Raw genomic sequence first — 12361 nt, 5'->3', positions numbered from 1 at the left:
GAGTGTCTTTAACCCCAAAATGCTGCCATTGACTTCATGATCAGTGTCTACATACCAAAAGCACTTCTTTTCCCCTTTCCCATCTTTTGCTAAGTGCAGACTTTACAATTAAAGGCTGCGAAGGTCAGATCTTGTTAGCACAGCAGTTGCTGCAGGAAGCTAACTGAAAATGTAAAAGGTATTAGTTTACACTGACTCATGAAGTGAGGAAAGCATGTATCAGCTGTTAGTTCTGCTAGTTGTTACTAGCTGGGCTGGAGCTCAAGATTTTAACAAACCTTGTGTTTCTGAAATAGAAAGCAGAAACAACGCGTAGAAAAAATTTAGTCTCCAGAAAGTATATCCCTGGTGTGGCCAAAAGAGGTCAGTGAAGGCTTTTTATTTAAAATACCTAAAAGCTATATGATTAATGAATGAATTTATTACCTGAAATAAATGCATTTATTACCTGAATTCTGTAAGAGACATGGGAAACTCCTACATGGGTTTTGAGAATTTAGAAAAAAAAAGAGAGATAAAAAAGGACAATAAAAGATTATGTATAAAAGCTACCAGAATATGTTTCCTCTAAAGTTTACTTGTAGAAGAGAAAGGGGAACTGGAATAAAGCGCAAGAAAGCTGGAAAAACCTTGCCAATAAAGGCAAAGTTCTGTTTGTCTTTGAAACTGACAGGTGTGCCTCAGCATTCTGGGGTGCATATAAAGCATGTCTAGTCAAGCAACTAATAGACATAATTTCATATGTTACCTTACAGAATGTGAACATAGGGAGACAAATATCTTTGTTTACCCCATCAAAGAACAAGTATGACCAAAGGGAAAAGGAAATGTGAACTCACCAGAAGAAAATTACTTGATGACACCTTCAGACGTATCTTTGTGTCTGCTAGAAGGTCATAGGCTGCAACGCGGTTCCTGTCATCGACTACAACGCTGCGACAAAGGAAACTGAGACAGAAGGCAGGATTAAGGATGAGCCTGCTGGCATTGCCACATTGTTTAGGCTGTCACCTAGCTTCACTGCCTGGCTGGTGGCCAGCCACAGCACCTGGCCCTCCTGCTGGACCACAGCAAACCTGCCTGCGACCACTGTGGAACATGCACCGTCCTCGCCGGTGAGACACAGGATCTACCATGTACAAAACACTGCTTATCCTGGGTGGGGTAGAGCTGAAGCCTCCAGATCTCAGCTCAGACTCCCATTTGAGCTATTAGCTTAGTAGGATGTGGACAGACAGCTACTCATAGATGCTACCAGCAGACATTTTTACACTGTGTAACATGTGTGTAACTAATATTCTCCTGCCCGGAGCATGTTCCTTGGGGTGTCAGCACACACCACCTGCTGCCTTCCACCACTCCCTCGTGCCACTGAGGATGTGAATCAGCAGCTCTTGCACACACAGTGGCAGCTGGGCAAGGCCTCATCTTAGGAAGCTATTCTGTCTGCTAAGATACTCCTCAATGCAAGTGAAAAAACAGGTTTGTCTCCTCTACAAACCAGAGAATGTGGAAGTTTCATTCTTGTTTAAAGCATATATCAAAAAAAAAAAAAAAAAAAAATCAGCTCAGGGCCAGGGACCTGTAAAACTAGAGAAATATAGGCCCCTTACTCATGATTTGCTCAAAGCCTGTGATTTATTATCTCTTACCATGTTTTATTTGGAATATTCAAGCTCACTGAGCTGTAAGAAAGTCTGGCACAATATATTACAAATTCTACAAGTTACTGTTATCTACATGAACCTCACTATGTCATTGCTTGATTTACTTTTTATCAGAAGAGTCTTCCATCTTCCTGTTTGGGAAAGATGACACAGCACCTCACTCACAATGTGACCACTCAGTTCATGCAGAATGTCTGCAGAAGGGATTTGCTGCATTGCTACATTAAAGCAGCAAGGGCTTTCTTCGTATTTCCATGAACACATTTCCAGAGTATCAAATAAACAAACAAGTATGTTCAAAATCAGCTCATAAAATGTGGGAAAAAGGTGTTTTGGGGAAAAACCACCAAAACCCCAATAAAACGGAAGATTTAAAGCAGGAAGTTTGGGTCTCAAAGTGTTATGTAACAGGCTAAAATAAGAGCTTTCCCCAGCAATAACCCGACAAGGTCACTGCTCCACACGGCTGTGCTCTGTATCACAAACATGCTGATGAAAATGATTTTTCTTACTGAGCAATTTCATCCTGAATATCCCTAAGCCTCCATTTTGCCAAGCAGTTGGCTCATGGGAGCAAAGGCTGCGTGTCTGTAGTACCCTGGCCCTGGGCAGGCTCTCCCAAAGGCTCAAAATAAGCTGAGGTGCTCAAGTGCTAAAGACAATCTCACTCAGGACAGGCAAAATCTCTTGTGCAGGAACATCTGCAGTAACCTCATAAGTCAACAAGGATAAAGAAGCATTTGGCTGAAGACCTTGCCTATAGCCTAACAGCCAGAGGATGACTACAGGCAGAGTTTCAGAGACCTTTATACTTCTGCTTCAGCAAATCTTGTTAGAAACGGTGGGAATACTCTTGTAAAACTGGCTGCTACATTTTTTATAGCCAAAGCCCTTGGACACAATTTTAACTGAAGAAAATCAGTGCAGACATCTGCAGTCAACAGCAATGCTCTTCCACTGGACCTGGGGATTAGTAGTTTATAAGGATTTAAAAATGCATTTTAAAAAGTAACCCTTTGAATAGGAAAACAATTAATTGAAGCAGTAGCAATATTTAATGAGCTGACTGCACATAGAAAATTAAAAACTTCTACAACATCCACAGAATCCTGCACGTGCTTTTAAATTACCCTAGAATTTGAACAATCTACATGGTAAAATGGATTCAAATATATAAAAAAGGATAATTACATTCCATGTGCTTATTGAATCATTTAGTGATTACTTCAAAAATTCTTACCTGTATTTACAACTGTATATTCTTACTCTGCCTTCAGTGACAGGTCCAGGGCTATGCACTGTTACCTCTGCAGTGTTTATCTGATCCTCTTCATTGGCATATTCAAAAACCAGAACATAGCGACCCACTTGAGGAACATTTATGGTCATCTCTAAATTGACCTGGGTCAAAATAATTGAAAAACAAAAAAGGAGTTAAATCCTTAACTCCCTTTTTTTTTTGCAGGAAGCTCCCATTTCCTGCTCTTTTGACTAGTCAGCATTAGACCACAGCCAGTCCTGCAGTGTCTCAAGAGAAGACACCCAGCAGAATGCAAACAATGCTTATAAATATCACTTTGTCCTCTAACAAGAGTCAAACAAGCTCAAGGAACAGCTGCCATTATAACAGTTCTAGGAAAGCTGTAAAATAACCCTGGGAAATTGCTATATTATTATTTCTTTTCTCCCCAGCAGAAAGGGAAGAAATGTTATGATGCTAAAAAATTGTCACCATCATCTCTAAGCTATCCTTAACAGCATACAAAAAATGAACTTACTTCTCCACTGAAAAAAAATTTCCAGGAACACAAAATTCCTACTATAGCAATGATGTATTTTGATTCCCTACTCCCTGAATAGTGAAAGCATCTTCTCCAGCAAACAATAGCACTTTGAAGCATCAAGTTTTTCTTTTAGGTTTCTTGCACAAAGTGGTTAACACAATATTTGATGCAAAATACTTCTAAGTAGTTAAGTGCTGTGGTTACAAAGGTTTTGCTTCAGTTGACTATATAATTATTTTCAAATTTTTCTCAGTATTTCCTTAGGCTACAAACACTTAAACATGTAAATAATTCTGTCAACAGCCCTCTTGACTTCACTGCAATTATTCATACCAGTAAATTTTGCACATGCATCAGTGATGAAGCACCAGAGCCTGTGGCACATGAGTACTCCTGCTGGACTTGATATTTTTAAAAGAACTATCCAAGCATAGTAATAGAGGCCATAACCATTTTACATCACAATCACATACCTGGTAAAATACCTTACTTTTTGCCAAATACACTTCTAGTAGATTTCTCATTTCATAAAACAGGCTTTGCTTTCAAAGGACCTACAGCAGTAGCATAATTGCTTCTGCTGTTTTTTCAGTAAAGCAAACATTTTATCTAAGTGTAGCTATTTAAGAAAAAAAAGATTAATTTAGTGTGATGTATGTACGCCATTTCTGCTGACAAATCATTATGTCATTTCTTCTGAACAAGCCAGTATGCCTAAAGGAGAAGGATTTTTATTTAATGAAATGCTTTTGGCAGAGTGGAATGTCCACTCCAGTCACAGTTATAAATCTGCCTACACTGATACTTTTACATAGTTTTGTGTAAAATGCAGAACTTGGTGCCGAGTCAGTTTTAGAGATGTGTTAAGGTCTGAAAATCCTGAGCTGTAAATCTGCAAGCATTTTAGTCTGGTAGGTTTACAGTCAACAGCACAGATGGGACTGCAATTAGCAGGCAGGAATCTGACCTCTCTTCCACTGATGTGGGCCATCACTGGCTGATTGGGAGTTGGCTGTTGCACAGGTACTCTTCTGGATTCTCCCCCATGTCTGAAATGCACTGCCTCTGAACCAAGGACACAGGAAAATCTGTCCAGGGCCAAATGCTGATACAGCAAGCAGCTTACACCAAAAGAAAAAAAAAAAAAAAAAAAACCAAAAAAAAACCAAAAAAAAAAACCAAACAAAACACAGGATTATTATTGTTTTCAAGAGCAGCAGGATGATAACAAAACAAAGGCATGGGTTTAGGCTGTAACACTGACTGTTCTGCTGAAGCAGGCCTGGGATGAGTGCAAGGCTCCGTAACTCGGATCTGCAACAGGGATGCCTCGTAGTAATCACTAGGTAACAGCACCAGATAGTCCTAGGAACAAAGAATACAACAAATGCTAGAGCATTCAAACAATGACAAAAAGAACATCTCCAGGCTTTCACAGTGTAACAATGAATTAAACCAATCACATAAACAATTTGTGCAGAGGGTATTGGCAAGAAGTGAGTGGGGCTTTTTCTGTTACTGCTTGGGCTAATAACATCAGAATGTGTTTCCCTGACCCTGTAATTTCACAAAGATGGCAGGAAGGCAGCTGCCCTGTGATCAGGGAAATTCTGATGCCACTCTCCCATCATGTGTTGTACAAGACAGTGCACTGAAGGGAGCTTCCCTACAGCTCAGTAAAACACTGCCAGATGCCTGCAGTTTTCATCCATGAGTGCAATCCACAGCCACACATCTCAACTCTGGCTGAGTTTTTGTTCTGCCTTGCTTACTTAAATGAATATATTAGAGTTTAAGTATTACAACTGTTAATGTGAGAACATGGGCTAAGATTATTAATACATACCTTTCAAAGGTATTAGTGAAAAAAACCCAGCACAATAATACTGTCACTTTCAGCAAGAAATATGTTTGCAAGCTCTTTACTAATATTTCATGTGGTATTCCATAAATTTAACACAGCCCCAGGCTTAATGACTAGAGACACTACTTTTTATCCCTGTACAAATATGTAAGAATTTCAGTATGCTGTCTTTGTGATTTACATATTGAAGGTTTTTCATAAATGATCATCTCAAACAATTTCTCTTTCTCTAGCAATTTCTTAGAACTGCTGTTAGAAAATTTTTCAATTGTTCAGTGAATGAAAGGAGAGAAAAGGCAGGAGGAGAAAAGCAGTCAGAAATTGACCTGCTCATAGTCAGCAGTCATAATTGACCTGCTCATCTTACAATACTCTTATGAAGATTTTTTTGTCAAGAAACTAAGGCCTTGGCTGAGCTAAGCTCTAGACACAACATCCGATATGTAAAAATTACTAATTTTTGTGAGCATTTATACTTTGTGCTGTATGGTAATAATACCATATCATTTGAAGGTACAGATTCCAGATAGACCTAAAGTCTGTAAGGAGAAGAAAAATTAGAGCAGGAGAAAGTCAGAAGAAATAAGAGGCAGAAGTGTAAATTTTCATAATTGTATTGTGTTCCTTTCACTAGTGCTGAATTTCACTTGCTTGCAGGGTTCTTCCCAGCACACAACTCCAGAGCAGTAACTTCATGACAACCTTCAAGCAGTTGTTTTCCTCAATTGTTTTCTTACCAAGAGGACATCCTTTGCCATTATACTGACAGTCCACATGCCTGGAGCCAGTGAGAAAGGCTCTGTGGAGCTTTTTCCTGGGATTGTGATAAAAGCTGGCTCCTTGCTGGGCGGGAAGACAAACTCTTTGCTCTGGGCAGCCCCTGCCAGACAAAAAAAAAAAAAAATCAAGTAAAATACATGAGTGACTGTGTAAAATGTCTCTACTTGCTTAGCGGGCTGGACTGATAATTTGGTCTATTAAACTTTGTTTGACAGGAGTTGATCAATGATTTTTAGTCAACATGCATTAGCAATGCACTCAACCAGACACAGAGCTATGCAGTGGTTGGTTTCATTCTTATTATTCTTGAGCAAATTGGCACAGAAAAGCAGAGTTCTGCCCCTGCAAAGGCCAATTTTGCAGTATCTGAAACAGTCATTTTTTTTCAGTTTCCCCTTCCAAAATTTTCCATTCAACCTCTCTCTGCACTGACTCTGAATAAATTCAACTGACACATTTCATATTCTCATTTGACTTTAAGTCAAATACTTCAGGTGTTGGAGGCTCTCAGCACCATCTAAAATGTTTACTTACAGACAGATAACTTCTAGGCAGAGATGATGGGCCACCTGTGGATGACCCATCCCTGGCACTGTTCAAGCCACTGACAGCAGCTCTGAGCAACCTGGTCTAGTGGAAGGTGTCCTTGCCCATGGTAGGGGGCAGGAACTGGATGATTTTTAAGCCCTCTTCTACCCAGATAATTCCGTGACTCTATGTATACAGAAATATAGCTGTGGTATGCTTTGTCAAATCGAAGTCATGAGGATCAACTGTCATGAATATTAAAGGTTTCCTATTTGAAGACCCTGGACACAGACAAAATGTGGTTCCCTGTCTCCTGGACATTAGAAGCCAGTGATGATCACAAATTTCTGCCACTCTGCTGAATGGTGTCTGTGAAGTCTTCACTTTTGTCTTACTTGAATTTCTAAAACTATCTATAACTTCACTCCTCTCAATAAGGCAGGAATAGTAAGACATAATTCTCAACATAAGCCTGGTATGCCCTTACCATTCAAATGGTATGGAGTACTTATCTTTTATCAGGGTCTGAAAGGCATAACATGTTTTTGAGGTCTGTAATCAGATCTAACTTGGTAGACTGGGTTCATCATTTTAAACAAACCCTACTCAGTGAATGAAGGCAAAAGCCATATTTAAAACTTAAATATTAAAGGCAAGTAAAACAAACAAAGTATTGTTACCCCTTCTTTAAAAACTTCGTAAAACACACAGTTCAGAGATTCCAAGTACAGGACTGAAAGTACTAAGTGTGGCAAACATTTGAGGAAACAAATGCTGATTACTACTGCAAGCAGGAGTTTCATGCAAACACAGCCACATCAATTACACAGAAAAAATGTACCAGGAGAAGCCCAAAAGCACTGACACTGTTAAAAGTGATGACTTTTAAGCAACATTAAAGACATTACAACTAGGTGCACCTTGGAAAGCCTTCTCTGATCTAACAATCACCTGAGCTGTTGCACTGCTGAGTTAGACCTACCTGCTCCAGGCTGAGACTGACAAGCAGATATACGACCAGATAATGTTTCCCCTCCAGGGTTAATATACCTCAGGATAATGCGAAATAAGTAGAGGTTTGATTTTTCCACATTCAAAGTTATCCTCACTTCATTCTGAAAAATGGAAGTTAATAAACAAAAACAGACGTAAAGTGCTGAACTGAGGAAGAGTCAGAAGCCATGCAAGCACCAGACTAAAGTCCTACAAGAAAGAGGCACATGCAGAAAAGTATATACTGGAATGGCAATGCTGGTGTATGACAGAGGAATACAGGGAAGCCTAGTGAGAAAATTAATTCACTTACAAGTATAATTAGTGCCAACATGTTTCCCCTCAGCAACTGAGATCTTCCCTTTAGAGCTTTTTGAGCCCAGGCTGACATAGTGGAGGACTAGGTGGAAGAGCTTAGGGGAAGCCACAGTGATAGGCATAACCACCTCTGGCTGGGAAAAATAAAAAAGAAAGGGAAAAAGGAGGAATGGAAAGTACATTACTTGTCACTATCACCCAGAGACAGAAAAACCACTTGGCAAAGACAAAAAGGTACGGGCAGCTTGCAAAAGAGCACAGAACAAAATCTCCCGTGAAATAAAACTCTTGTTGAATACCAGCTGATCCAGAAGGACAGGGAATGGCTCAACTAACCTGTGTGTCAGTGTGATACAGTAACAGTATTTTACTGTTATTCTCCCCACTCCTGCCACAAAGGAGGCATATGGCTGTTGATAAATCTGCCTTTCCAAGGAACAGGCCACAATCATTGATCCTAGTCTGAGATCCCACAGCATGCAGACACCTCAGACTGTCACTGAAACTGCTGATCCTCTACCAGATCCTGCAGTTGCTTAGAGTTGCAATACCAGGAATGCTGTCCTTGTCCTGGAGCTGAACTGACACCTCCAGACCCACAAAATTCTCTGCATTCACACAGCCCCATTATTTAGTTTTCAGAAAAACTAAGAGACATGTTAAGGGTCAATGGTGGATTAGGCAAAAAAAGGATTGGTACAATCTCATGGGTTTGGTTTCTTTCTTTCCATCCTAAATCCTAAATCTCCCCTCACTATCCAGTTCACCCACCACAATCCACCCACTGTCCCTTTCCAAGCTACTTGTGGCACAGTGATCTTCCCACCACTGTGATCCACTCTGCTTCCTCAAATGCAAATGTTCTTTCTGTTTCCCACATGTGACAATAGAACAAAAAGCCTGTACAAAATGCCCATGGAACAGAAATGCAAAAAGCAGCTGAATTAGAAAGCAGGTGTTAAGAAATCACAGATACTGAAGAGTTGCCTTCATTTATGAATGTGGAATAATAACAAAAATTATATGGGATTAAAAAAAAAACAAGACCAAAACAACAAAAAAGAAAGACTGAAAAATTAGGGAATAAAGGAAATCATTGTGCAATGGTTACGTGCTTCTGTCCCATGCAATAGTAATTCATTAGTTCCTGGACAAATGGAGGCTGGACACAACTATACCAAAGCCCTATTTTCAAGGTGAGTGAACAAATCCCATTTATTACTCAAATCTACTGTTTTAAAATTCTGCTTCATTTGATCAGCAGTTGAATCCAAAGTCAGAAGGACCTTTCTCAGAGAAATTATGGTGGCCTGTGATTTACTTATTCCCTCAGCTGTTTTTTAGTTTATTCATAGTCTATCATGAAACCGAAATAATTGTTGCCAATATGCCTCTGCTCATAGCTTCTGTTACTGAGCCACACATTTTCCTGTTTGCTGTAATGTGAAGGTATCATTCATAATAAAAGCTGGCACCTTTCTCTTCTCTACCCCATGTAAATTGAAGTGTAAGATGATTTCAGTGACAGCACTTGGAATTTACCTGAAAATCCTGTGGATACAGACTGTCATGGAACTGTGCAATTCAAATTATTTAGCCAAGCATTAATCTTCTGCTCTTCCCACAGTTCTTGGCACGACAATAATTTCTGCACTTAGTATTAGAGACTTTAAAGCCATAAGCTCCCTCTTTACAGCTGTCTCACAAAAAAAAAACCAACCTCAAAGAACATTTCTGAAGAAGGCGTATTTGCACAAACAACATGCAAATGACCTGACAAAAATACCCACAGTCACTAATCCCAACAGCAACACTGTGCCAAAGGGTTTGAATTAGTCAGATCCTGTCCTTTTTTCTGTCTTTTTTCCAAGAACTTTCACACACATAGCAGTATTACAAAGACATATGTGCCATGCACTTTTGTTTTCATTTTCACCCCCAAGTCTTGAGTGAAATACCAGCTTACTTGTATAGAGGACATCTGTGCATATCCTCTCCAACTGAAGCTAGGAAATTCCTGAGGATCATAGCCAAACTGAATTTTCTCTCCTTGGACAGTAGTACCGTCTTCAATCTCAAACTTCATGTGGTGCAGATCAGGAAAAAAATAGTTTTTTTCAGGCCTTTCAAAAAGGAAAAAAAGCCCACAACAAATCAACAAAGAATAACCAGTCATTTATGATCTATATCTAAGGGCAAAAAGCAGAGGAAGGGAGGTGATCTACTGGTAACTGAGGAATTCTGACACCAGCTCATAGATTCAAGACAGCTGGTTAGAGGGATGAAATGAGAATTTTCTTTCTAGAAGCTTTTACAGCTTTCATACATTTTCCTATATGACTCTTGATAGATACATATTGCAAAACTCGTATTGGCTATTTAAGGAAACAAGTCAGAAAATCTTACTAAAATACAGGAAGGAAACTTCCCAGGAAAATTAATATCAATAACCAGTGCAATTTACCAAGTTAATCATCAACAAACCCAGAATGTCACATGAAAGCATAACAAGGGACTGTGCTGAAGCTGTGCCAGGAGCCAGCTGGACTCACTCGCGACAGGTGGTGCCCACGACGTTCGCCCTGCACCGGCAGCTGCCCCAGGGCTGGGAGCAGGCTGGGCTGAGGGATCCTCCAACATCACACCTGCAGCCTGGCACACCAACAGCCAACCAGAAAAAGAGTGGAGAAAGTTATCAGCATGGCTTCACCTGATTAAACACCATTAATGACTCGCTTCCTCCTCCCAGAGCCCTTTAGACTCTTTCAAACACAACTTAATACACGTGCATAAGCTGCAATCATTTTGAGCTTCCCGTGTTTGTGCCTGTTTCCTTTTTAAATTCTCCTCAGAATGTGAAAAAAGTCATTTTTAAAAAAAAACCTCAAATAATACACCCTGACACATTGCTAAATGCAGGGCAGTTTTGCAGAACTACTATTCAAATGTGTTCCCAGCAATTAAGAATTTCTGCAGCAATATCACAAAGAATAATTATGTTAAAAAAAACCCCACTGACAACAAAATCTAATAACAAAATCTAAACAAAATCTAACAATTTAATCTAAAACCTAACTTACAAAAATTGCAAGATGTTAATTTTTTGAAGCCCGGTACCCTAATATTTAATCTGACAAAATTGCAATGTATGTGTTCATATAATATACATATTTTCAACAGACACTGGACAACAATATTGAATGGCTTTCTACAGGAGACAGGACTTGTGGCACAAACTAAAGGACACCTCCAGTAATGGGGTATAATATGCTGTATTAAGGAACAAGTATGTCAAGGCTAAAACTTTCAAGCTGGATTGAAAGGCTGAGTGTTCCTAAACAAGATTTATGTCTTACTCTAAAAGCACCCTGTTGTCTAAGACATGCACAAAATGACTGGGAAGCACAGTGGTAACATCTGCCTTGTTCCTTCTCCTGCTGAAAGGCAAAAGAGGAGTCACAAGCAAGGCTACAGCACCAGCATCAGTGCAAAATGCTGTGCACATGAGTAATTCAAACATCCTCACTCTAAAAGTACGGCCTAGGGAATTCTAAAGACTTCTGTTCTGTGCTAAGTGCAAATGTTCCACTATAGATCTTCTTTATTCATTTTACCTTGGCAGCCAAAATAATTCTTTTTTTCAAGAGCATAATAACCAGCTTCACAAGTGTCACAGGAATCTCCACAAACATTAGATTTGCAGTAGCATTGCCCATTTTCCTGGGAAGAAAATAAATTTCATCAAAAATGTTTCAGTACCTTTCTAGAACTTCAATCTCTCGATACTTTGAATTCTCTCTAATTCTAAAGAGGAAAAAATTTATAATCTCAAAAAACAAAACAAAACCAAAAAAAACCCAACCAAACACAAAAAAACCCTATTATCTGGACATTATCTCTGTCATTTATCATCTTCAGAAACAAACTACAGAAAATACATAAACTCAAGAAGAAAAAAAAAATTTAAAACCTTATACATCCCTAGGATGCATTAAATTGATCCCCTGATGTATAAAACTATTTTATGTTCAAAAGCAATAAACAGTCCTAAGATTTCTACCCTAACAAGTAGTTACAATAATTTATCTTAACAATACTCAATTTAATTAATAACTTTCTTTAAATTTCTCTTTACCTGCTGACATTCTGCAACTCCACTTAGTGTTCCACTCACATCACACTGACATTCTGCACAAATGAAAAAAAAAGACACCTGCATTTCATCTTTTCATAATACTTTACATGGAAAAACCCCACCACCCAGAATCTGCAATTTTGAATCCATGTGCCACAAAGTGGATTTTATTCTGGAAAGTTCAGAATGGCAGACTGGTATGAGGTGAGAAGAAAAACAGAAGGAGAAAGAATGAGGACTTCTAGGTATGTGTGGTTTACTGGTATGTTTTAAAGTGATTTAACTTGTATTT

At 39.1% G+C, this 12361-nt stretch overlaps 1 protein-coding gene across 4 annotated transcripts in view; it reads right to left on the bottom strand.

The window, feature by feature from the left end:
• Window positions 1-12361, bottom strand: part of LAMA3 (laminin subunit alpha 3) — a 109980-nt gene that overhangs the window by 58787 nt on the left and 38832 nt on the right. For 3 of the 4 annotated variants that reach the window (XM_050970291.1, XM_050970292.1, XM_050970294.1), the window contains exons 18-27: window positions 12070-12122; window positions 11549-11654; window positions 10487-10586; window positions 9901-10057; window positions 7930-8068; window positions 6053-6195; window positions 4716-4816; window positions 4419-4572; window positions 2908-3068; window positions 840-948 (exon numbers count right to left, since the gene is read on the bottom strand). In XM_050970291.1, the coding sequence (XP_050826248.1) occupies window positions 840-948; window positions 2908-3068; window positions 4419-4572; window positions 4716-4816; window positions 6053-6195; window positions 7930-8068; window positions 9901-10057; window positions 10487-10586; window positions 11549-11654; window positions 12070-12122 (1223 nt within the window). Of the gene's footprint in view, window positions 1-839; window positions 949-2907; window positions 3069-4418; window positions 4573-4715; window positions 4817-6052; window positions 6196-7605; window positions 7739-7929; window positions 8069-9900; window positions 10058-10486; window positions 10587-11548; window positions 11655-12069; window positions 12123-12361 lie in introns of all 4 variants that reach the window. The other variant, XM_050970293.1, reaches the window with a different exon arrangement.

Source organism: Serinus canaria, chromosome 2, assembly GCF_022539315.1.
Source record: "Serinus canaria isolate serCan28SL12 chromosome 2, serCan2020, whole genome shotgun sequence".
NCBI lineage: Eukaryota > Metazoa > Chordata > Aves > Passeriformes > Fringillidae > Serinus > Serinus canaria.
The sequence above is the reverse complement of the archived record's forward strand: the minus strand, read 5'-3'. Positions and strand labels throughout refer to the sequence as shown.